General features: G+C 31.1%; 1 protein-coding gene across 2 annotated transcripts in view; it reads right to left on the reverse strand.

Annotated features, from left to right (window-relative positions):
* Positions 1–4,117: 4,117 nt before the first annotated feature.
* The window catches only part of LOC111429413 (uncharacterized), an 89,746-nt gene continuing 70,314 nt past the window's right edge, over positions 4,118–23,549 (reverse strand). Inside the window, exons 2-4 of one of the 2 annotated variants that reach the window (XM_071197364.1) lie at positions 11,805–12,179; positions 11,667–11,741; positions 4,118–4,226 (exon numbers count right to left, since the gene is read on the reverse strand). In XM_071197364.1, the coding sequence (XP_071053465.1) occupies positions 4,144–4,226; positions 11,667–11,741; positions 11,805–12,179 (533 nt within the window). In that variant the 3' untranslated portion in view covers positions 4,118–4,143. Of the gene's footprint in view, positions 4,227–11,666; positions 11,745–11,804; positions 12,180–23,549 lie in introns of both variants that reach the window. The other variant, XM_071197363.1, reaches the window with a different exon arrangement.

Consider the following 23,549-nt stretch of genomic DNA (forward strand, 5'->3'; position numbering starts at 1 on the left):
CTAGCTACTAACAAAAATATTTGAAGTATAAGACGCACCTGAATTTTGGTGCCAAGTTCGAACTTGTTTCTGAAGAAGGTTGCAACATGGCATCCGAAATGTTAAACACTTTTTCAAAAAACGCACGGTTTAACCCGAAAGTTTCTAGTTCTAGGTCTAGTGTTAGTTCTAGTTTTAGTTTAATTAACACCGGCCGTGAAATCCTTCATACTTTGGAGCCAATTTTTCGAAGAAAAAAATGCGTCGTATTTTTAGCTTTCCAGCTCCAAAGCTCTTCAACAGGTCGGAATACTAACATTTTACGCATTTCTAATTCCTTCTGCGTGTAGTCACAATCTATACACATTAAATCCTCTGTAATATTCTTCAACTTACTTTTATTTTTCAGTAGTTCGCATTTTTAACTTTTACCTCTGCATTTAAATATTCAGATACAACATTTTAGTTAAATTACATTACCAAGTGTCATTTTGAGATTATAGCATTTTTTAAATTTAATATTTTAACATCTCTAGATGGACATTTTACAACTATTGTTAATTTATCACTCCAGAGTGCAGACCACTCCAGCTAATTAGTTCTAGAGATATAATAAATTTTTATTTAAAACCATCAATTCACAGTTTTTAATCTTTGAATTATATACTAATTTGTTGTTAAATAGCTCAAATTTAAAATGTTTTTTTAGAGTTTTTTTCTCCGACATTTTCTTCTAGAAAAAATAATAAAGGAATGTTAACCAAAAACCTCAATTTAGAGATTTCGTGATTTTATGGTATATAACTACAAAAGCAAGGAAGTCAAAAAGAAATGGTTTATAAATAATGATTTTGTGATTTATTATAAACAATTTTTATTACTATAATTTTCATCCACAGTTTTTAATCTTTGAATTAAAAACCATTTTGTAGACAAATGCCTCAAATCTGTAATGTTTTTTATCGATGATTTTAAATCTGTTCAATTGGTAATATTCATGGTAAGGTTATAACTGTTTGCGAATAACGTTTTGTTTCTTTGTTACAAACAATTTTCATCAACAATATTTTCTCCTGACTTTTTTCGTTTTCGAGCTATGAACTTTTGACCGAAAAAGCCCAATATAGAAGTTTGGAGATTTTATGGTGTGTAACTAAAAATGCGAAGAAGTTGGAAAGAAATCGTTTATGAATTGTGTTTTTGTGATTTATTTTTATATTTATTTTTTAATGAATAACTATTCTGTTGTAAAATGCTGGTGCGGTGATTTCTACTTATAACTTGTTGAGGGTTTTATTGTAACCTTACTGTTTTAAGTAGATTGATAAGATAAATATAAAGAAATTTTAAAAAGTATTTTGAAGTTTTAGCCGAAGTATTACAAAAAGTGTAGTTTTGAAAAAGAAGTACTGTTAAATTGGAACTGAAAATCTGAAATTGTAAAATTATTTGATTTCTAGTTCAAATTTGAACGAAAAATGCACTCGACAGTCCAATTTTTCGATATTTGGTGATTGGCAATGGGTTGCAGCACGATACGGGTATATTAAAGTTTTAGTAGAAATATTAAATGCGTAGACACGTTTCAACTGGATTTAATAATGAAATTGGAAATCAAAAACATATTATCATTTCATATCTTCGGTAAACGAATGTAAACCAATATGCGAGAAAATACTTAATATATCCATTTATCAGTATTGATTTTTGTGGACATTTCCATAAGACAACCCACGATCACAATCTTTTTTTTTTACCACGTCTTTATCAAGTATGGCGTACTAGAATTTTATTTCTTAAATGCCGTAAAGTACAATAAGTTATATTATTTCTTGTATTAACCGACAATGGAAAAGCTCTTACAACAAATATCGAAGAATGACTTGATGATGACTTAAATGTTACAAAACATTACGCAACTGAATAAGTACAAAGAAAAGTGCATTTTAGGATAGTCTACTTGGGCAATGATACTAAAGAACTACAGAAAATCCTTGTTGTCTAAAGCAAGAACAAATCAATTCTGGAAACTATAAGAGAGGTCGACGTGATATTTTTCATTCTGCACAAATCGCTGCGCCATATACTGGATAAATAAGGTACTACGGTCATCATATCTTGAGACAGCTATCCGGAAAGGTTTATTTTGCAACTTAATATCGAACAAGAAAGTTCTGATAACTTATCTGCTGTTAAAAATGATTCAGTTAGACTTGATCGTGTTAATCTTAAGATGCTGTTAATCTGTCGTTCAATGACATTACCTCACATTCGCAGTGGTTTGGCAACTTCCTAAAGTTCCTATTGGTATGAAATTCCGACCTATAAATTTACTTTCTTGTTTATTAGAGATACTTGGAGATATATCATTCCACTTTGATCATGTCAAGCGGGATTTAGACCCGGCTTCAGTTGCACATCTTCCATCTTAGACATCTTACTGACGATAAATTATGTTTTTCTTTTTAGATGAATGAAATACATAGAGATAAGGTGGATATCAGAGTCTCGATTAGTTTAGCTGCAGATTAGAGAGATGTTATACCAGGAATTGATTCGCCCATCAACATCGTTCTCTTTCTCCATAGTTTTAATGGGGTCAAAGAAAAATCTGGAGATTGAAAATAAAATTAGAATCTGCGTGAGAGGTTATTTTCCGTTATTTAATCTGGAAGAAATGGGAAACGCTAATCAACAGTTAACTAATGTTATTTCAGTTATACGCCTCTGGTACGTACATATTAACGTTTAATGTGTGCATTATTATGATGACGTCCAGATCGATTTAATAAAGTTTTACCAGATCATCTTACGACAACATTTCACATTAAATACGAAGTAGATAAAGACGGTAAAATGTTATCCAAGGCCAGGAAATTTACGAGAATAAATTTATTCGGAAGTACACGCGTAAGGTGTTATAATGAGCAAAGCTCACGAAAAAGGCGTTCGTAAAGAACATAATTCGTCGCTATGGAGTACTGAAGAAACTATTTTTCTTGTAATTAACTGGATAACCTACATTTCACTTTCTCAAATTTTTGTATGACATGCAATAATTTAATAAAGATTAAAATTGCCATAATATATTTTTATTTTGCTATAAAAATCAAAGATATGAATTATTGATATAGATATAGTACATCTTTAGTTTTCAAATTTACATTAAGGCATTTTTTGTTCCGAAGTTTTATTTTTAGATGTAAAATTGTTTGCGTCATATCGATTTTGGAGTTTAACGGATTAAAGTACATAAAAAATAAACTGTGAACCGAATGAGCTTTTTTTTGGTTTATGAAATTTTTATACCGCACTTTATACTTGACATTTTGTAGATGAATACCATATACATTATAAATGTTGGGTTATTAAAGGATGCATAAATTTACGTAATGTTATATGACAATGTGTTAAACAAATCTTATTAAAACCTTGTTAGCTAACCAAAAATTTAATTGTATTTTTTAAGCAAGAAAATCATCTGCCACGTAACTTTATTTCATGAAAACATTCTTTTTCTTTTATTCGTTTTATTTCCGGTAAAATAGTAATTAAATAAAGCTGGTCGATTGCCGACGTATCGATTTGTACAACTCACCATTGATCTAATTTGAACGGTAATTGGGATGTGGGAAACGAGACGAACAAAAAGATACGAAAAAACATCATAGAAATAAATTCGAGGTGGAGTTTTCAGAAAAATACGCTTCATCTTCTTTTTATTCATTTCTTTTTCTTCGATTAGTTTTAGTTCGTTTCCAAGGTGTTAAGATACACGGACTAGTATTATTGAATATCGATTAGCTGGCAAACGAAAACTTTTTCAATTTAATGAATTTACGATTACGAAGTAAAGTTATGGGTGCCAAGTTTATGGAAAGTTATTTTGAGTGGTTTTAAAGGAAACGGTAAGCATAAAAAACAATATACGGAAAGTTTGGGATGATTAATTAAGTGAAAACCATCGGATTTCTTAACACTTATAGAACTCACAAAAGGTTTTTGTTTCAAAAAATGATCGCTGGGTTTAGTTTGTTTCATTATCCCTGGTTTATCGCACACTATTGAAGAGATGAATAGATTTTATTGTTTTTTATATAGTTTAGGAGCGGGGTGAGAAAAATTTTTAACGTTTAAATAAAAATGAAAACATTTATTTATGTATTATAAAATAGAAATACATGATATAATAATAAATAACAGATAAAGATTCCATGATAATCGGTGCGATATGGTGGAAGAATTTCCTGTAACAGAAAAAAAATCAATAGAGTTCAACGAGTATTAGAATTTAGAAAAGTTATTACTTATTACTAATTGGTATTAGATTTGTGGTGTGGAATAGACTCCAGCACACAATTGTAACCACAATGTATTAACCTGTCGTGTACAAATTAGATTTGAATATAGGGTTAATCATGTAAGTAGTGCATATTGCTTAATTAGGATCTACTTGACCACGCGATAAAGTGATATGATATAACTAAAAAACGGGTTTTATTTGTCATAAACATTTAGGCAAAACATTTGACAGACTTCTGAGAAATAGTGGCAAAACATGCCAACGGAAAATTGATAATAAAATTGTGTCCAAATATGATATATGTCATATATGATATAAATATGTTCGATTTCGGACATCTCGTTCATGGTAGTTGTTTGGTGACAGTTCGTTATGCCTCTGTGTCTTCTACAGTACGTATTAGTGGGAAACTTACAACTGTGCCAGCTCCTTTACTTGCTCTATATATCTTACTGATTACCTGCTTCTTTGGTTGTTCTTCCGTATTGCATGGCAGAAGAATTTAAGTATGCGACGCTAGATAGTTGGTAGCAATCTCTCATCATCGCGTATTTTTAGTTCTTCTAGGATGGATACATCAGTGCGATTCGCAGTCCAAAATATTCTCAACATTTCAAAAGTTTCAATCCTCCTTCGGCATGCAGCATTTATAGTCCAGGATAGTCCAGGATTCTGAGCCATATGTTGCAATATAAAACAGTAAAGATTTTAGAAGTCTTGATTTAGTTTCTTTGGGTCTCTCCAAATCCTCTTTTGACATTCCGATTCTTCTCTTTATTTCCGTCTTTATTTTCGTGCCCATATAAATGATCTCATCCTTAACGCCCGGTCTATAATCATCAAGTGGCATTTAGATATTTTCAATCGCAGTCTGTTTGATAAGATAGATAAATAGTCGGGAACCCATGTTTCTTTTAAAATGTTTTCAGAAAACGGAACATCGTTGGACATTAAATTATAAAGCTATTTATAAAGCTTTTCGATCATCTTATATTTAAAATTTGATCTCTTATGGCGTAATTATCATCTCGTCACAAAGCCTGCTTTTTCTGGGGGTGTATTGGAGAGAAGGTAGATTTTGAGCCTTTCCTGTATGATGTCCTGTAATATTTTGCTTGTGTGATTTATTAGAGCAATGCTTCTATAGTTACTGCATTCATCTTTTAGCCTTTCTTGTGTACAGACTTCATCCATTCTTCTTGCCATTTACTACTTTCTCATATTTCTTGACAAATTCGGTGTAACAAAATAATACCCTTGTTCCCACTGTCCTCGGCCCTATGATTCTCGCAATACCGACTGTATCTTTCTATGATTCTTGGCGTCGTTGTTAGTCGTTGTCAGTTGTGACACCGGCGGAGTCTTTAATTGGAAGGTAATAGGGTTTAAAGGCTTTTGACAGATAATGGCGGTAGCAGAAAGTGACAAAAATTAAATCAAACAGTTTATTTCTTTATAGTATACTACAAGGTTATTACAAAAAATTCATTCGCTTTTAAAACGCTGTATATTCAAAACTATTACACCTGCAAACATGAACGATATATCAAAATAATCGCAAACTTTCCAAGTTTTTTTGCACACTCACAAACTTAGATGCTGCTAACACAGTATGTTAATGGAAACAATATAAATTGGTGCCAACAAACTGTTATAACAAAATTCATAGTAGTAAAAGAGAGTTATGGCGGAAGTTTTATGAGGAAGAAAAAGACAACCTACACAAGAATTCACCAGACCCTTTGAATCACTTAAAAAGCTTTATTTAAAGGTCTGTTAGAGCTTTGCATATCGAAACACTTACCAGGTAGCTTAGAGAGGAATAAAGTCGCCAAGATAGGTTAACAAGACAGACTCATCCGTCATCAAAGATTGGTGCGTGTCCAGAATTAATAGATTTTTTAGAATAGATAACTAAGAATGACCTGGACTGTTGCAACAAGATAAACTCTCTGAATAATGGATGGATAATGTAACGTATTTAGGATAGTTCTGCTGCAGACATATGAGAAAATTATGGCAGATTCACGGTGTCATTTTATCTGGTTCATTATGTCATTCCCAGTATGCCTCTCTAAACTGAAAAGTTAGCAACACTAGTTCTGCATAATTTGGTATGTATAATATCCAGACTAACCAGGAAAATGAGATCTTGGTTTATGTCTTTCAGGATATATAAGTTGCGTTTGTTAGAGCAGCACCACAACTCTTTACATCAACTGTGTCAACAAGTTTTGTCAAAGTGTAGTGGAATCAAATATAGTGAGTTAGATCACCAATATGCTTGATAATAGTCGAGTACAGTTGCTTCTAGTACGCTGCACGGAGACGTACAACGACATTTTTGCAGTCGGTGGGTGACCGTGTCTACAGTGGATGCTTTACTCATGTTTTAGTGTTTGTAGTTAGCAACCTGATTGCAATCCAGAGTGTTCGTCTTAACGCATCTATGAAGTCGTGGCTTGGAAAGTTGTTGGTAATAACTTTGTTCTCACTATAATATTACCGTCTTTATAAAACAGTTCTTGCTGTTTTTATGATATATAAATATAATGTAACAGCTATGAAATAAAATGATGGCAATAATATAAATGCTATAATTTTGCACATTTGACAAAACCTTGGTCAGATAATTAAATCACTATTCAACCATGTTGTAAAATCGATATTTGTTATTGTCGGTATGGTCACAGGCTACACTTGTCATCTCATTTGATGCCCAAACAAACACACTTCGCCTACTGCGGGCCAGTTATGCAGGAATGAGATATTCAAACAGTGTTATTGTTAAATCTACAGACAAAGCTAGAAATATATTATTATTTGATCCTGGCAGCATCAAGCTTATATTGGAAACTTTAACAGGGAAATATTGCTTAAAGATAATAGGAATGTTATAAACTCTTATGAACAGAAATCCATTAATTATTTGGAATCGTGTTGAAATAAATCTCATTTTCCATAAATTATATCATAGTGAAAAAAATGTTGTAATTTACCCTATATTATGATCTAATTGTGTTTGCAGGAATTGTAAATAAGTTTGCTTGTATGAATTATTAATATTTCTTTATGTAAATATTCTAAATATCGAGTTAATTCTGTTAGCTGTTGATTAATTAATTCATCTGTCGTTGAGTTATTGCTAAAATGAATAAGTAGTTTTTCTTATTAATATTTTTCGTAAAATAAGTAAAATGTGTTTTATGAATATATTTGATTTATAATGAATATTTGGAGAAAGTATATAGAATGATATATCTTTTTATTACATTTAAATTGCGGCGCCCTATTTTAATTGCATTTTGGTCTTAATAGCGCGGGTATTAAATTTGAATTTACCATCCAGCAACATTCCAAAATATTTAGCCGCTGGCGAAGGTGGTATATTGATGCCGTGCACATCGATTGTTGGTGACGTTTCGCATATTCAATTAAGTGAATCGTTCTGGGGTTCACTCAAATCCTCCATGCTTTAAATCAGATGAATAAATGATTGATAAACTATTGTAATATAGTGATTATTGTCGGTAAATTATTACTATGCGATGTTATAGCTATGTCGGCGGTATATTAGACGATATAGTAGTAAACATCGGATCGAAGTTATATATCGGCTGTTCAATTTAAATTAACAAACCGAAATATCTAAGAAAACATTAGCATTTTATTAAAAAAAGTTTCGGCAGGTTTTATGGCATATGTTTTTATTTGTTACTATTTTTCAATTACAAAATTAAAATACGATTTATTATCCTTGTGATCTTTACGCTATAAAATAAATAACTTTCTCGGTTGGTTTCCTCGCCTATTATCTTCAAGGTGGTTATTTTCGCTGAATACCCATGCCACTCATCAGTCAACTCAAGTAAATAGTCAATCAATAAACGATTCTTCTTCGACTTCGATGTACTTGTTGATTCGTGTCTCAAATGTCTGTACAAATCTCGAAAGCATATAAAGTATGTTTTAGGATGTTTAAGGATGTTTAAAGTATTGACCGTTTACGAGCAAAAATTTGTCTTCTCAATTTACAAACATATGTAAGGGCAAATATTTCCAAAAATTAATTAACTCCCTATTAAAGTTTAAGTTATTAAACTTTTGTTAGCTTGTGTTCAAATTTTAGATGTAAATTTTAAATCGACTTTATTTTCTATTATCAAAGTAGATGTATTGACACCTATTGAAAATTGGGTGGAAATATTTGAGACGATTGTTGACAATCTATTTTTGTCAAGATTAATTAGGAAATTACTAAATTTGTTGTAGTATAACGTCAGTTGCAGCTTTCTAAAGTTACTATTGTTGTGTTGTTTTATAACTAATTTCTCCTGCCACAAAAATAAGAAACCCTGCAAGATAAAAAAATATACTCCCCCTGTAGCAAAACTCTACAATCAATTGCTGGCGTTCGAAAGGGCTTTTCCCTGTTCTTTTCAAATGCTACACCTAACGTACAGTGATTAATTTTCATGATCTAGAAGGAAAAAATATCTGATGCCAAGCTAATGATGTTGGAGATCAAAACAAATAAAATGAGTTCAATTTGTAACAAAACTTTTTTTAATAACACTATTACAATATTTAAATACACTAACTTATTCAGTGTTACAAAAAATACTAAGATTATGTGAATTTAATAATCTATTTTGTTCAGTTACAAGGAAATAAAATCCTAGTAAATTTGCAACTACAGGTTTTGTTTGCTATTCTTTTTTCTCTAAGCAATTTTTCCTCGTAAATAATTTTTTGTATTGTCTATTATGTTTATCACCCGTTTCTTGGGCTTTTATGAAATATTATCCAACAGGCAAGCAATAGACAGCTCTCAATGATATCTTTATTATGGTATAAAATTTTGTGGAGACCTACAGACAACAACTGTGTCATAGAAATCATATCTGTTTGAGGAGATTAGGAAAGAAAAACAACAAAACTAGCTTCAATACAAGGCAGTGGCACCTTGACCAATCGAAACCAACTCTATTATATATCACACACCGATCCTCAACCATAACCTTGAATAGAGTACTGGATGTATTATGATGTTTATGGAATTTTCTGAACAACGACAGTTTTTAATGTTGTGGAAATTGGCTAAATGAAAATTTGGAGATACAAATTATATACGATTGTGTTACGATGACCCAAAGCAAGTTCTCATCTCCGGTAACATATTTCCCAATGTCGATGTCTGACTGACGAAGAGGAAATGCTAAAGACGAGTGATGCTTGGTACGCTGGAGGAATGTCTTGATAAAGGCATAATAGTTGGACATGCAACGCCGCTTACAGAAAAATCGCTTTGTTCTCAAAGTCAACAAAACTTCTGGTTATATCATTTGAACAAATGTGAGGTTGATGGCTGTAACTGAACACTTGTCATTCTCGTTGGCATGCGAAAAGAGCGCATCGTGTGTATTATTTCTGCCAGCTAGAGGAGGGGTTTGATTGTATGATTATTGTATGGAACCGGCTTAATATCTCCAAAAGTCCTTTTCGGATCAACATTAAATTTGAAATTGAAAAAATCTAAAAATCTTTTGTTAACAAAATTTTTAGCTGTCAAACTTTTCAATATGCAGTACCAACTTGATTTTTTTTAAATAGCACTACTTAATACCGTTAATTAGTTAATGTTTTGATAAAAGTAATTACATTCTCGAATTTAGAATAAAATAAGCTTGCGAATGATGTTAATTTTGACTAGTGGTGCTCTTTCAAAAAGATCAAGTTGGCGCTGCATCTTAATAAGTTTGACAGCTAACTGATTTTGTTTAGCCAAATTCACATTTCAAATTTCATGTTGATCCTACAAATACTTTTGGAGATACTAAGCCGGTTCCACACTTAATGAACACCTTGTACTATATTCAATAAACTATAGAGGACGGTAGACTATTATTGGATACCACGACATGTTCAATGTCTATCTTCATTATAAGCCCAAACTTATCTACATTAATTTATATTCTGCAGCTTTCACTGGTTCCTTAAAAAATCTTTGAGCTGTATTATCATCGTTCGTATTGTATATGGCATCTCTACTAATAGCCCAATGTTTAAAAATCCTAATTCAGACATGAAGAGGTGATGCCAAGCCAAAATTGTTATTTTTTACTTAGCTACACCATTGAACAGGATTTTTAAATGTGCATCCAACAGTTAAAGTGACATAACCGCAAACTTCAATCGCTACAATATTGGTTTAAAGTTTGCGACGATTTGAATAAGACGCAACAAACCCAACAAAACTAATAAATGTCGTGTATGCCGTTTTGGCTTGGCAGCGATGGTATGTTGAACATAAAGAGTTCCTATTTTATTTGGTTTTTCAATATGAACTCTGATTTTGCCGAAATTTCTAAACTGTCCAAAGAATTAGGATTAATTTGATTATTTATGTTATTAACCTCGGTAGTTCTTAATTTAGTTGATTCTTTGGTAAAAAAGTTTTATTCGGTGTTCATATTTATTGGAAGAAGTAGCAGGATTTCTTCAAATTGTGTAATTAGTAATCAGAATGGTTTACAGGAAAGTAAAACTTAAGCAAGCACAAATTTGGGATAATCGCATTTTCTGATCGATTATTTCAATTTGGTATAGTCAGCAAATGATATGGTTAATGATGGATTGATGATAGGAGTGGTGATATTTGCTGGATAATTTAATTTGCCTCATCCGAATTTAAGTGACCTCAGTGTTGTCAAAAATACGTCAGTAACGTGTTGAGTGTGGAATTCTTCCCATTTTCGCCTCAAATTTCAAAAAGAACTGTCGGAGGATGTACCTTCACTACTCATTCTACAAAAGTGAAATAAATTCGCAAATATTCATCTTTTTGTTTTAAGATTTTGATTTACACACTGTGTTAAACACTGACGGGCTAGTTCTGGTATTGGATCACAAAACGGTGTGGCTGCTAATGATACGTGTATCGCCACGTTTCTATTTTATTTTATTTTTATGTTTTCTTTACTTATTACTTATTAATGGGTGTTTATTATTTAAGTTTAGTGTTTAAGCTTAAGCTTAGTACTTTGGGCGTTTGGGATTATCAAATGATTTACTTATAGTTACAGCTTCATATTTATGTAATCGAGAACAACAGATAATGTATAATAATTATAAACAGGGTTTCAACTTGAGACTATTTTTAGGGTTGTCTCCTTGATCTCAGATTGGCCCCTATTCCAGGGGGAGATTGACGTGGTGAGTGAGTTCGGAAATGCTTATTTATTGGAGCTGAACATACCATTTAATTTTTGATTCTTATTTAGTTATTTTCATCAAAATATGTTCCATTATGGAGCAAATGGGCCATATTTGTTATATTTATTATTTATTTTAATACTATTATTTGAAATAAAATTTATTTTACCTTTACTTGATAGTGCGTGCCATGTAGAATTTTTTTCTCTTTGTTCAGGTGCTAAAGTGGAATGTACTCGCCTTACTTCTAAAATGAAATGAAAAATCAGTTAAAGATATATTCCCGGTTAAAAAAAAACTGTTTTACCTTTCATTTCCTTTTTAAGGACGTACGGGACGAATTTTAATTTGGCTGATTTCGTAGCTACGTTAAAATTGGGTGCCTCAGCACTCACTTCGCATTTGTATTCTCCAGTGGATTTTGTATTTAGCGCAGTCAATGTAACGGGACAAGACCCGATGGGAGCGAATTTCGTGTAATAAATCTTCAACCCGTCGACCGGATATTCGTAAACTTCCCCGTTCGGTAAACAACGGAAAAATTGATCGCCATCCTTGTACCATTTCACATCGTAAAGTTGCATGTTCTCCAACTTATATTTACAATCTAAAGGAGCCTCATGATTTGCTATCGTTGGTACCCGAAGTTCAGTTATACTTAATGGGGTACATAATCCTATTACTGAAAAAGAAAAAAAAGATTGTGAAGATTTTATTGAATTGAAACATTTTAATGAGTATAATTTAATTGTAAAACGTATAATTTCTAAAATCGTTATGATGATGGTATGGATCGTAAGAGGTCGAGTATTTATACTTTATACCTTCCAAAAGCAATCTCCAAAATTATATTCCTTAGATTAAGCGGCTTTCGGGTCTTCTGAGTTAATTTTGTTTACCCTCTAAAACCCGACTTAAACTCAAAATCCATTTTGCGCAAAGTTTCAAACGTTAACCAAATAAGACGACGCGCTTTATTATGGGGACTTTACAGGAGCGCAAGCGATTTTTTTCTCTTTCCCTTTCCCTCTTCCGGGACAAAGCGATTCCCGGTCCTGGAAATCTATCTGTTTGAGTATTACCCCAACCCTTTAATGATGATCATGGAAACCATCGCGTCATTGCAGTGATGTAGGATAAACCCTCGAGGTTCAATCTACTGTCACCCTGTAGACTGTAATCATCGCTTTTATGTCTTACATTTATAAATTACAAAACGGTTTAGTTAAAAAGGGAAACTTTATATTTTAATTAATATGTTTTAATTTATTTATTATTTGTGTTACAAACACTTTGACTTGTATTAATACAAAATACGTAGTATAATGTTATTATGCATAACATTATAATTACAGAATATTGAGTAGAAAGTTGTTGAAAACACACAACATTAACAGATTAAAGTAGGGATTTACATAAGATATGTTATGATGTTATAAAAGATTACTTAGGAATTCAATTTCGAATAATCTGATTTGAAATTTTCTCAAAACTAAATTAACTGGAAGAAATTTAAATCAGTGTTTGTTTATATAACAACTACTCGGTCATAAGATTTATCATTTCACAAAAAAATTATTTCTAGTTCGGAATTATTTACTACATAAAAACTGGGGTTTTGCAGTTTTCTCACCATGCTCGTTGTTCCATAAGCCGCAAAATTTGTACAGAATTACATATTCGTAGTGATGACGTCATTAGTCTCAAAATCTCGTTTTTGTATTAATATTACATCGCAACATAGACAGTTTATAAAAATAAAGTGATAATTCTGAAGTAAAGGTGATATTTCCTTAATTACTACTCGTCTTACTGTGAATTAGTTGAGAGGGTTGTGTTTCAGAAGACTCGCTTTTAATTGATAGACGAGAATTTTGCGAAAGCGGTCGAATATCCTTTGGTAGAGTAGTTATATGAGTTAGCTTAATTAATTATTTTTATTAATTTATTATGTCACACCTATGCGAAGTTAGCCCACAATTAGATAGGATTTTACATGCATAGTATTTTGATTATAACAAGAGAACCAGTGAACCGATTTCGATAAACAATGTCTCATTCGAAAGCTCCCAATATAAAAAATTAATTTAAACTAAATCGCCAATAATTAGAGAACGATTTGACGGATTTTAATGTTTTATATCTCAATCGAAAGTTTGTGTCTGGCTGAATGCGGTTATCGAAATGTCCGATTCTAAATATTTAAGGATTTTGATTTAAACACCAAAAACAAATTAATCAAACACATCAATTATCTCGTTAACTAATTGGCCAATTTTAGTCATCAACGTCTCGATCGAAAGTATAATCTACAATGAATTCGAAGTTGGAAATGCCCGATTTCAAAATTTACTAATTACCTTCGTAGGGCTATTGAAATGACTCCGTGAATCTGCCGACTAGAAGTCTAGCCCCCAACATGAAAAAATTCATTTAAGCTATAATCGACTATAATTAGGGAACGGTTTGACGGATTTGAATGGTTTATATCTCAATCGATAGCTTTCGCCTGGCTGAATGCCCGATTCGAAATATTTAAGGATTTTGAATAAAACACAAAAAATTAATTAATTAAATAACCCAATTATTTCCTTTGTTAATTGACCAATTTTAGTTAACATCATCTCGATCGAAATTATGATTCACGGTGAATACAAAGATGTAAATGCCCGATCTCAAAATTCGCTGATTAAATGTGTACGGTTGTTTAAACGACTTAGAGTGTGCCGACTGATTTTGTCTACCACATTCTTTAACATTTTTTATTTTTATTGTCACTTATGCTTTATTCTTTATGGAATATTCGGAAAACATTTTAACTTTGTAATAAAGAGAAAAATATATTATACAACTTGAAGAAAAGGTTGACAATTGAATGTAATAGAAGATATTGAAAGAATTTTAAAAATTGAAAGAAATGTAAATTCGCACCTTGCCTCTGAGAACTTTATTTATATTTCAATATAAATAAGGTTAATTATAACCCTTATTATAATAACTATATAATATAAACTATTTACTTTGCCAAAGGAGTACACACTACCAAAAAAAAAAATTTTATTGAAAACAAAACTAACAAATATTAATATTAAACCAAACAAAACATTTCTTCTTTGCAGTAACAATATGAACTATAACAAAAACTGTATAAAAAATAAATAATAAAATTAAACTAACAAACATTTCTACATTTTTAACAAAACATTTCGTTACAATAACACTTTTTTTATATTTGAATCCATAATTTTTGTTTTACAACAACTGAATTCATACTTTTCCATTGAATAAATTCTTTTTGCAAGATCGCGATTTTCTTCCAATAGTCTGCTCACATCACTGCAGCTTACATTCCACATATTGTATTTCACTGTCAATACTGCGGCTGTGTTTTTAATAACACAATAATTGAGATTTATCACTCGTCCAATAATCATTTCCTTCATTATCTTATTTCCTAATCTAATTCTAATTTCTCCTTATTTCTTAATTGTCGTTTTATGAAATAATTTTTTTTTTGTTTAAAGGTTTTAGGGAGTATAAGAAATTCTAAAGGGGTACTTTGGAGTACGTCAAAAACAAGGTAGTATTGTTCACGATTTACACGAAAAAGGAGCACAAAACTCCCTAAAGGAGTACGGTTGGTCACCTTAATATAAACAGAGTTATGGGTTGGGGCGCTTTTTGTGTGTAACTATATACAGCTAAAAATATAATAATAATAAACTGCCTTTATTTCCAGAGTAAAGAGAACAAAACAATAATAATAGTCACTATAATATAAAATAAAGATAACCAAAAAAAAGGAAAGAAAACAATATTTAAAAAGAAAAAATAACTTAAATACAAAACAGCTGGAAATCCTAAGGCGAAATTCAGAATGCGCCCATAACATGGACATATAAAATTTGAAATAGGAAGACTAGAAAAGTAGTAAGAACAACAATAAATTATATTAAATGTAGAAATTAAATTAATTCAATTATTTTATTAATATTTAGATAGATTTGCCTTAGTTCCCTACCTGCAGTTTAATTAATTGTAATTTAGTGAAACATTCAATAAAGTTATTATTATAAACGTGGATTACTTTAAAACTTAAAAGTAAAAGTTAGATTGTGTTAAAATAATAAAACTTAAATTTAGCAGTTTACATTTTCAAAATTTTTGCATCCTACTGCAAGATATCTCACGAACAAAATATTATAATCAATATACAGTACACTTTATTTCAATTTGACATTATTGAATACCAATTTGAATTTGATTGATGCTATTAGTTATTTAATCGATAGTGATGTCCTTAACAGTGATTCAAGGGGTGCTCTACATCCGACCGCCACATAACAGGGGATGCCTAACAAACCTATAGACATATGTCATCCAATAGTCTTATACAGTTTTTCTCAATTTTCTATCCTCTTTCATAAAATTGTCATAAACTTTGAATTGCTTAGTTTTGAGGATTACTAATTCTAAATTTAGAATATAACATAAATTGAGATGTTATATTAAAGTTTTCCATATATTATAATTTACCATACAATTAATATATATATATTTCGAAAATAATATCTAAAAAGTTCAATTGTAAGTTCAATACTAGTTATGTTTAATATATAAAGCACTTATTTTCTCGAAAGACTTTTGGTAAACGTTGCTTTGAATGCACACTTCAACAGGTTATCAAGCTTATTTTCTTTCTTTCTTTGGCCGGTTGAGCACAAAGGGAACTGGGGCACTTTGAACATGTGAGAGCGAAAGAACTCTTTATTGGCTATCGATAAGAAGCTCAACAGGCCTTGGTCTTTGCGCTTTCTAAAATATGTACATATTGTATGTATTTTAATGTAAAGTATAACATATAACAAGAATTTACAACAATTTTGTATATAATTCTTTTGTTTTGATAGTTTTAAACATTTTTCTATTGAAGATTTTTTTTAGTGTTTTGTGTTTTAATCGATTTTGATTGTGAGTATATTAGGTGTGTATATTATTGCTGACACAGTGCTTTTATTTGTGTGATTTTACTAATAATTCAAATGCCTTTGCTTTCTGTTTTATCAAACATTTTATTGATAGCATAATGAATATGATAATAATATGATTCATTATTTATTCAGACAGATTTCTTGTTATTAGTATTTTCTGGCTCTCTATCAAATTTTGCATCATTCACTGTAAGAAGCATTTCTAAATATAGATAGATTTAGTGACCGGATTATCTGTTGATCAAGCCCAATTTTCACCTAGATTTTGTACTGCGAGGAATACATTGAATTCTGAAAGTACACTAGAGTGAGTTGATCCGATTTTGAGGATCTTCGGATGTAGAAATTTCGTCAAATATAACAGAATTAGATGAACCTGGATAGATATTACAGCATGAAAAAAAAAAGAATCGACATAAAAAGCTCGTTGACAAAAATGAGCTATTAGAAAACGTAAAAGAACTAAGGGGAGAGAATACGTTAACAGAAACAGCCGAAGGGCATGGGCCAAAGCAATAAGATTAAATTGCAAATATAAATACTTCCAGAAAATTGTTGACGAAGGTTTCAAGAAGATATTCCATAACATTTACACAACGTCAAAATAATCTCTGACCGTCTATAAGGACGGAAATTAAAAGTAACTCTTCGTCCTTTTATGCTGTATGTAATTTTGTACGTTTTTATTTCGAAATAATTTAAAAAATACGTTATTTAGGTTGGGCACCTTGCCGAAGAAAAAAAAATATATTAGAAAGCATTTTTATCACTGCATAGATTAACGAAAAGCAAGCTTGGGAGATTGAAAAAATATCTTTCCAATAATCGTAACATTGCTTCTGTTGACCAAAGTGTGATGACTCATAAAATACCACCTGTCATAAAATGTAATTTCTAAACAAAACAGTTTTTGATCCTTTCAAAACTTAATACACTTCGAGCTGTACTGAATAGATGATAATTAATCTTGATACAACTAATCCTTATTAACCATACTAACGAGAATAAGCCACAACATCATTCATGGAAGTCTACTCTGCCAATATATCAACCGGAGCTGCTGATTGAAATAATATTATGTACATCTTTGTCACACTAGAAAAGTTACGACCTTAAGTTACCTGAATGCACCTGCTCGTAAAATAAAAGGTAACCAACCTAAAGGGAAGTCGTGCATACTTATGATACACTCGAAAAAGCCGAAATGTGAAAAATATTAAAGCAATTAGAAAAAAAAATTATTAACAATCAAACAGAAGTCAAAACAAAGTTGTGGAAAATACACCTAAATTTCCTTTTGAGCAGTGTTCTAGTAATTGGTCTACGGTGCATTAATGATTTGTACGTTGGGTCATTATGTACTGGTGAATAAATTGTGGTAAATTTTACCCTCCTAAGTAGGGCTGTCATCCGAAATTTTTGTTCAAATGGGAAGGGTACATCATTTTATAGGTCTTGTTTTTATTAATACAACTACAAAATTTGTTAGTTAGAACGATTTATTTTCGAAATATCCGGTTTTAAAGATACACCTCTCAATTTTCGCTAAACATACAAAATATTTCTAATAAAAAAAAATTAAAAATTAAACATGTTATTATTCATTGAGAAAAGAAGAAATTCTTAACCCTCAAGAAAAGGCTTAACCCAATAAATATTCAAAGTTAGCACCACCAACATCCATACAAGTGTACATATAAATTTTGTTCAAATATTTGCCGAATATTTTCCAGCAATGCGCTGGGTTAACTTTTTCAACGAATTTGAACGCCCCCATAAAAAAAATCTAAAGGGGAAAGCTCTGGATATCAGACTGACCATTTTACAACACCTCTTCGACCTATCCATTGACCGGGAAAGTTGGTATCTAAGAACTCCCTAACAGCAATGGCATAATGAGGTGGAGCACCATCTTGCTGGAAAAATAAATGTTGTTCCGAGTATCTTTCGTCGTTCTCAACTATGTCTATTAAGGTAGGGTACACCAAGTCTTCCAATATTTCAAGATACCGTTCTGCCGTCTATAAAGATTGATCCAATAATGCGATCTCTAAAAATACCCGCAAAAACATTGAGTTTTTGTGGAGTTTGAATGTGGGCTTCATGAAAAACATGGTGGCTTTCATCTGACCAGTATCGACAATTAATATGATTCACAATACCACATAGAAAGAAAGAAATTTCGTCAGTAAAACAAATCTTAAAAAGATATTACCTACTGTCAATTATTTTTTGAGAAATTGTAAGCGCCGGTCATAATCGTCTTCATTCAATTTATGAACTAATTTTATTTTATAAGGATGGAACTTGCAGTTTTTCAGAATTCGTTGAATAGTTGTTCTAGGAACATTTTCTTGTACTTACAGTTATATCTACACTAACTTGCCCCATTACTTCCAAGTTTGTAAGTTCATTGACCACAGGAAATGTTAACCACACGTTCAAGATTTCTTTTTTTATTAGCCACCGATCCAGATTCTCAGAACTTATATGTATACCAACTCTAAAACATACTTCTGGCGAACACGCCTATCAATATACAGGTTATTGAATGCTATTTCATTAGCGTTTTCATGATTTATCAAAAAATACTGTATATAAGTATTTCATGTAAATTATCTTTTCAATACATTAAATAATGATTTCATTGAAATTACTTTAATCAGCCTTAAATACAAATTATAGAGATGTATTACAATTTCTTTAATTAGAAATGCACTTATTGAGGAATCTTATTTCTGTTTCCATATTACAAATTATAGTCGAATATGATTCTGAATATTCGTGTTTCGATCCAAAAGTATTATTGACTTTCTTTGTAGTCGGATATATGATTTATTTTTTATGAATCGTACTCGACTTTTTCAAATAGTTTTGTTGTTTTACTTCTTATGAGAAATCTATTGCAGGAAATAACTTCTTGCCTTATCTGTTGTTCTTTTTACATTTCAATCCATTTTATCGCTAGTTCAGCGCGGGATATAGATTTATTATGTGGAATGGGAATGAAATATAGGTGGATTGATTGTTAGTTTGTTTGATTTTTTGCTTTTGTTATTATTTGTCAAAATGTTCGCTTTGTTTTGTGCAGTTGTTTGCATTCTATTTGTATCTCGTCCTTATAAAGTGATTTTATAAATACCTCTTTAGTCGTCCTTTGTTGAAACGTGTAAGGAGCGATTTTCCACAGTCGCTCATTTTCGTTCACGTTAATTTCTATCTCAATATTATTGCTAATTTATTAGAATTTTTAATAGTTCATTTTTTCAAATTTATACTAACTAATTTACATAAAACGAAAATATTATAACATGTCATATTGTAACTTTGTACATGTTAGAACTAAATTGAATGCGACTTGAGAACAATACCAGGATTTATCAAAATGCAGTGACATCGCTATCGCCAGAGAATCAAACGTGTTCAAAGGGGAGCATGTCAATCAAACCCAAAAGTACAACTTATCCGGATCACTCAAATGGCGCTGCACCAAAAAACAAAAATTTACCTGTACTGCAAAGCGAGAGGTTTTAGGTAGCCTGGAGCTTTATCTCTTCCGCGGGTTTTAATTATCTGCTGGTACGCCCCCGTAGAAGCTTCCCACTCATTGTATCTGCGTGTTGTTTTGCAGGAATTCTATTTTGACGTGGGCCTCAACATGAACTTCGCAGCTTATACGAACGTGGGCCACCGAAAGCGTTTATATGCATATTTCTCGAAAATTCCGACCATTACGGTTACGTCGGTTTTCCGGAAATATCTCAAAACAACTTTAAACGGACACGACCGCCGACGCTTTTGTACCTCAATTTACAACGATGCTCGACTATATTGTTCCCATATGCATATTCACACACATTTATCAACGTAGGAGCGACAGTTCAGCGAATTGCCACGTCGGATGCGCAATCTCTCTCATGTAACAACAAAAAAAAAGAACTGAATTTTGAACTGTCTATATACCTGTTGGTTACAAAAATATAACATCAAAGGTTGTTTTATCTCTTTGCAAATATAAATATTTGTGGTTTTCAATAAATTGTCGATTATATTTGTATAAAAAAATACTCTTTGTCAGTATAGCGATATTAATAATATGTTTTAAAAATTACATATTCACATTTTGTTATTTTTTATTATTGATTTTCGATGAACCTACACAAGAGATATTAAATAAGTGATAAAAGCATGTTTACACTGAGAGAAATGGATTGTACTATGCACTAAAAATATAAAAATAATAAGAATATATATTATATATATATTATAAATTATTCTATATATTATAAAAATATAAGGTATAATACTTTACTACGAAAAGTGACAGCAAGACGAGATTGTATTCAGTACAATAAATATAATGAATATAATACAATAAATTGCTGCATGTATACAATGAATTGTTGCATGTATAATATTTTTTCTATAATACGATTCGTACAATCTATTTCTTTCAGTGTAGTTGTTAAATTGGATAAGTTGGAGTATAATAAGGAAGTCCTTAATAACATTTTGACAATTAGCTGTTCAGCAGAATGAAATATATCAAGTTTTGAAAGAAAATATCTTTTTGCATAAAGAGAAATGCAAAATGAAGATATTTGTATCTACATGAAGAAACTTTTCTTTGTCAAATGCAGATGAAAATCTACATTTTGAAGAAGAACTCCTTCAATGATGCTGACTACTGTTCTCTTGAAACGGACTAAAACATTGAATGTATAGACGAAGAAGATGAAGATGCTACATTTATAGATAAAAGGTCGTGTCAGAAAAGAGATTTAAAGAAAACTGCAGAGTAAACCGCAAAATCAGGAATGACATTTTGAACGTCAACAACTGTGAATAAGCTTTATACCACATGAAATAATCGAGAATTGATAATTTAACGATCGATGAACAACTAGTTACATTTCGGGGGAGATAACAATTTCCATAAATTATAACCTAACCCGACGATCCTCAAGAACTGAAAGTACTGTTATGTTAAAGATATGAAGTAAAGTTTCGTTTGGTAATTCTGGTTTCATTCCCTTGTGGGCTAACTTTGACCCACAAACGGTGCGTAAGGAATAAAGTTATTCAACAAGAATAAGTTAAAATTGTTTTTTCATTGCCGCCCGGTATTGCTTTCTAAATTAATGTTTAGAAGACTTGTATCAAGTCGATTGTGAAATAAATTGGTTAAAGTTGTTTCCCATTTTAAGGGTATCAAATCTGGTACTATGAAGAATTCTTCAAATTGTTTTCACAAATTAAGGCTATATTAACGTTTAACAACTTTGCGTTACTAGCAATAGACGCTGTGCTTCAATCTTATCGCATCAAATGCCAAGGTTATTACGTAAATTGTTCATATCGACAGATAGAAATTGCATGTTACAATTATAAACGTCCTGATTAGATCTGTGCAGTAAATCCTTATTCTTCTTGGTCATTTTCAAGAATGCAACTTTTTTAATTTAAGTGAAAAACTTCAATACTTTTACTGGTTATTTTCTGTTATTAAGTCTTACATGTTTCAGCTCACGTCATCATTAGTGACACTACAATAAATCAATTAAAAGGTTAATAATTTATATATTATATAAATTCCTTAAAAACCCTTTTGATCTACATTAATTCTTTGTTGTTACTTCCCCAAACAACTTAGGGGTATCATGTGTATGCTAACCACATTGCTTGGGGTCCCAGCGGCTACTCCCAACTCCCACCCTTAACCCACTCCTAATTAAACCTATAGGAGTGTTAATGTATTTACAATACGACATTATCATGTGATGGTGATGACATCCCTTTTCCCTCGTTTCTCCCGTTAAATTTATTTTAATGCAAAATAAATTAGGTTTTCAGAAAATATCTCTTCAGTTCATTTGTGAACGTGTATTAGATACTGATAGATTTCATTTGAACATTTTATAAATACGTAAGAAACATATTTTTCTACTTTTCATTTTTAATGATATTTCTATTAAATTAAATAAATTTAATAAGTGATTTATTGTAGTGTCTCTGATGATGGCGTGACCCGAAACATGTAAGACTTAATAAAAGAAAATAACCTATAAAAGTATTGAAGTTTTTTTATTTACATTAAAAGATACACTAGTTAATATGGATCAAATCATTTCCATCAATTTTTTTTGAGACAAAACCAAAACTGTACCAAAATTTCGACATTACAGTTACATTCGGTTAAATACCGAAGTCGAAGGAAGGGTTTTTAAGTCTAGTAAAGACTAATTTCTGGTATTTGACGTTAATTGTACTGAGTCTGATAATCAAACAAAATTAGAAATTGTGTTGGACTGATCTCAACATTGGGTTCACTCTTCCTCAAAATAAAAACAAAGTGTTTATGATGGGATTATATTCGGTTAAGCCCAAGATTAAGACTGTATTCACTTCAATATTGAATTGGGTTCGCCTTAATAATTATGGTATTACACTTGATCTACAATCCTCATGATTAAGATAAATGAGTCTAATATAAATGTACCTTAATCACTAAGAATCAGACATAGGATGTGGAGTACACCTTGTCCATAATAAAATTAAAAAGAGAAACATCATATTAAAAAACCTTGATAACGATAGATTGCTGTGATAGGTTCGGATAGATCCTCAGCACTTACACAAAGAAAATGAAATTATTGATGATGGGATTGTATACAGAACTAAGATTGTCATAGAAGACAGTGTTTAAGGCAGAGAACAGATTTGTAAGCAATAAGTGAGTTTGTCGGACTCTTGCATATGGCATACCTAAAATATAGAGTTGTCTAAAGCCGAATATTTACTGAAATTATCGATATTAGCTGAAGAAATGGTTGAATAATCTAACGGACACTACAAATACATTGATGTTGAAATTCTATTTTATTAGAAGCTTTACTGTATATTAGACAATTATGTTTTAAAGATACTGCTCTTTTGATTTATCCTCCAAGCTTATATATGATACAAAACATTCTTAAAACTAAAGAATATTACAGAAGGAAATATTACTGTTTCAAAAACTAGCAACATCGCTAAACATTTATAAATGAAGCAGAGAAAAT

This window comes from Onthophagus taurus, chromosome 1 (genome assembly GCF_036711975.1).
Source record: "Onthophagus taurus isolate NC chromosome 1, IU_Otau_3.0, whole genome shotgun sequence".
NCBI lineage: Eukaryota > Metazoa > Arthropoda > Insecta > Coleoptera > Scarabaeidae > Onthophagus > Onthophagus taurus.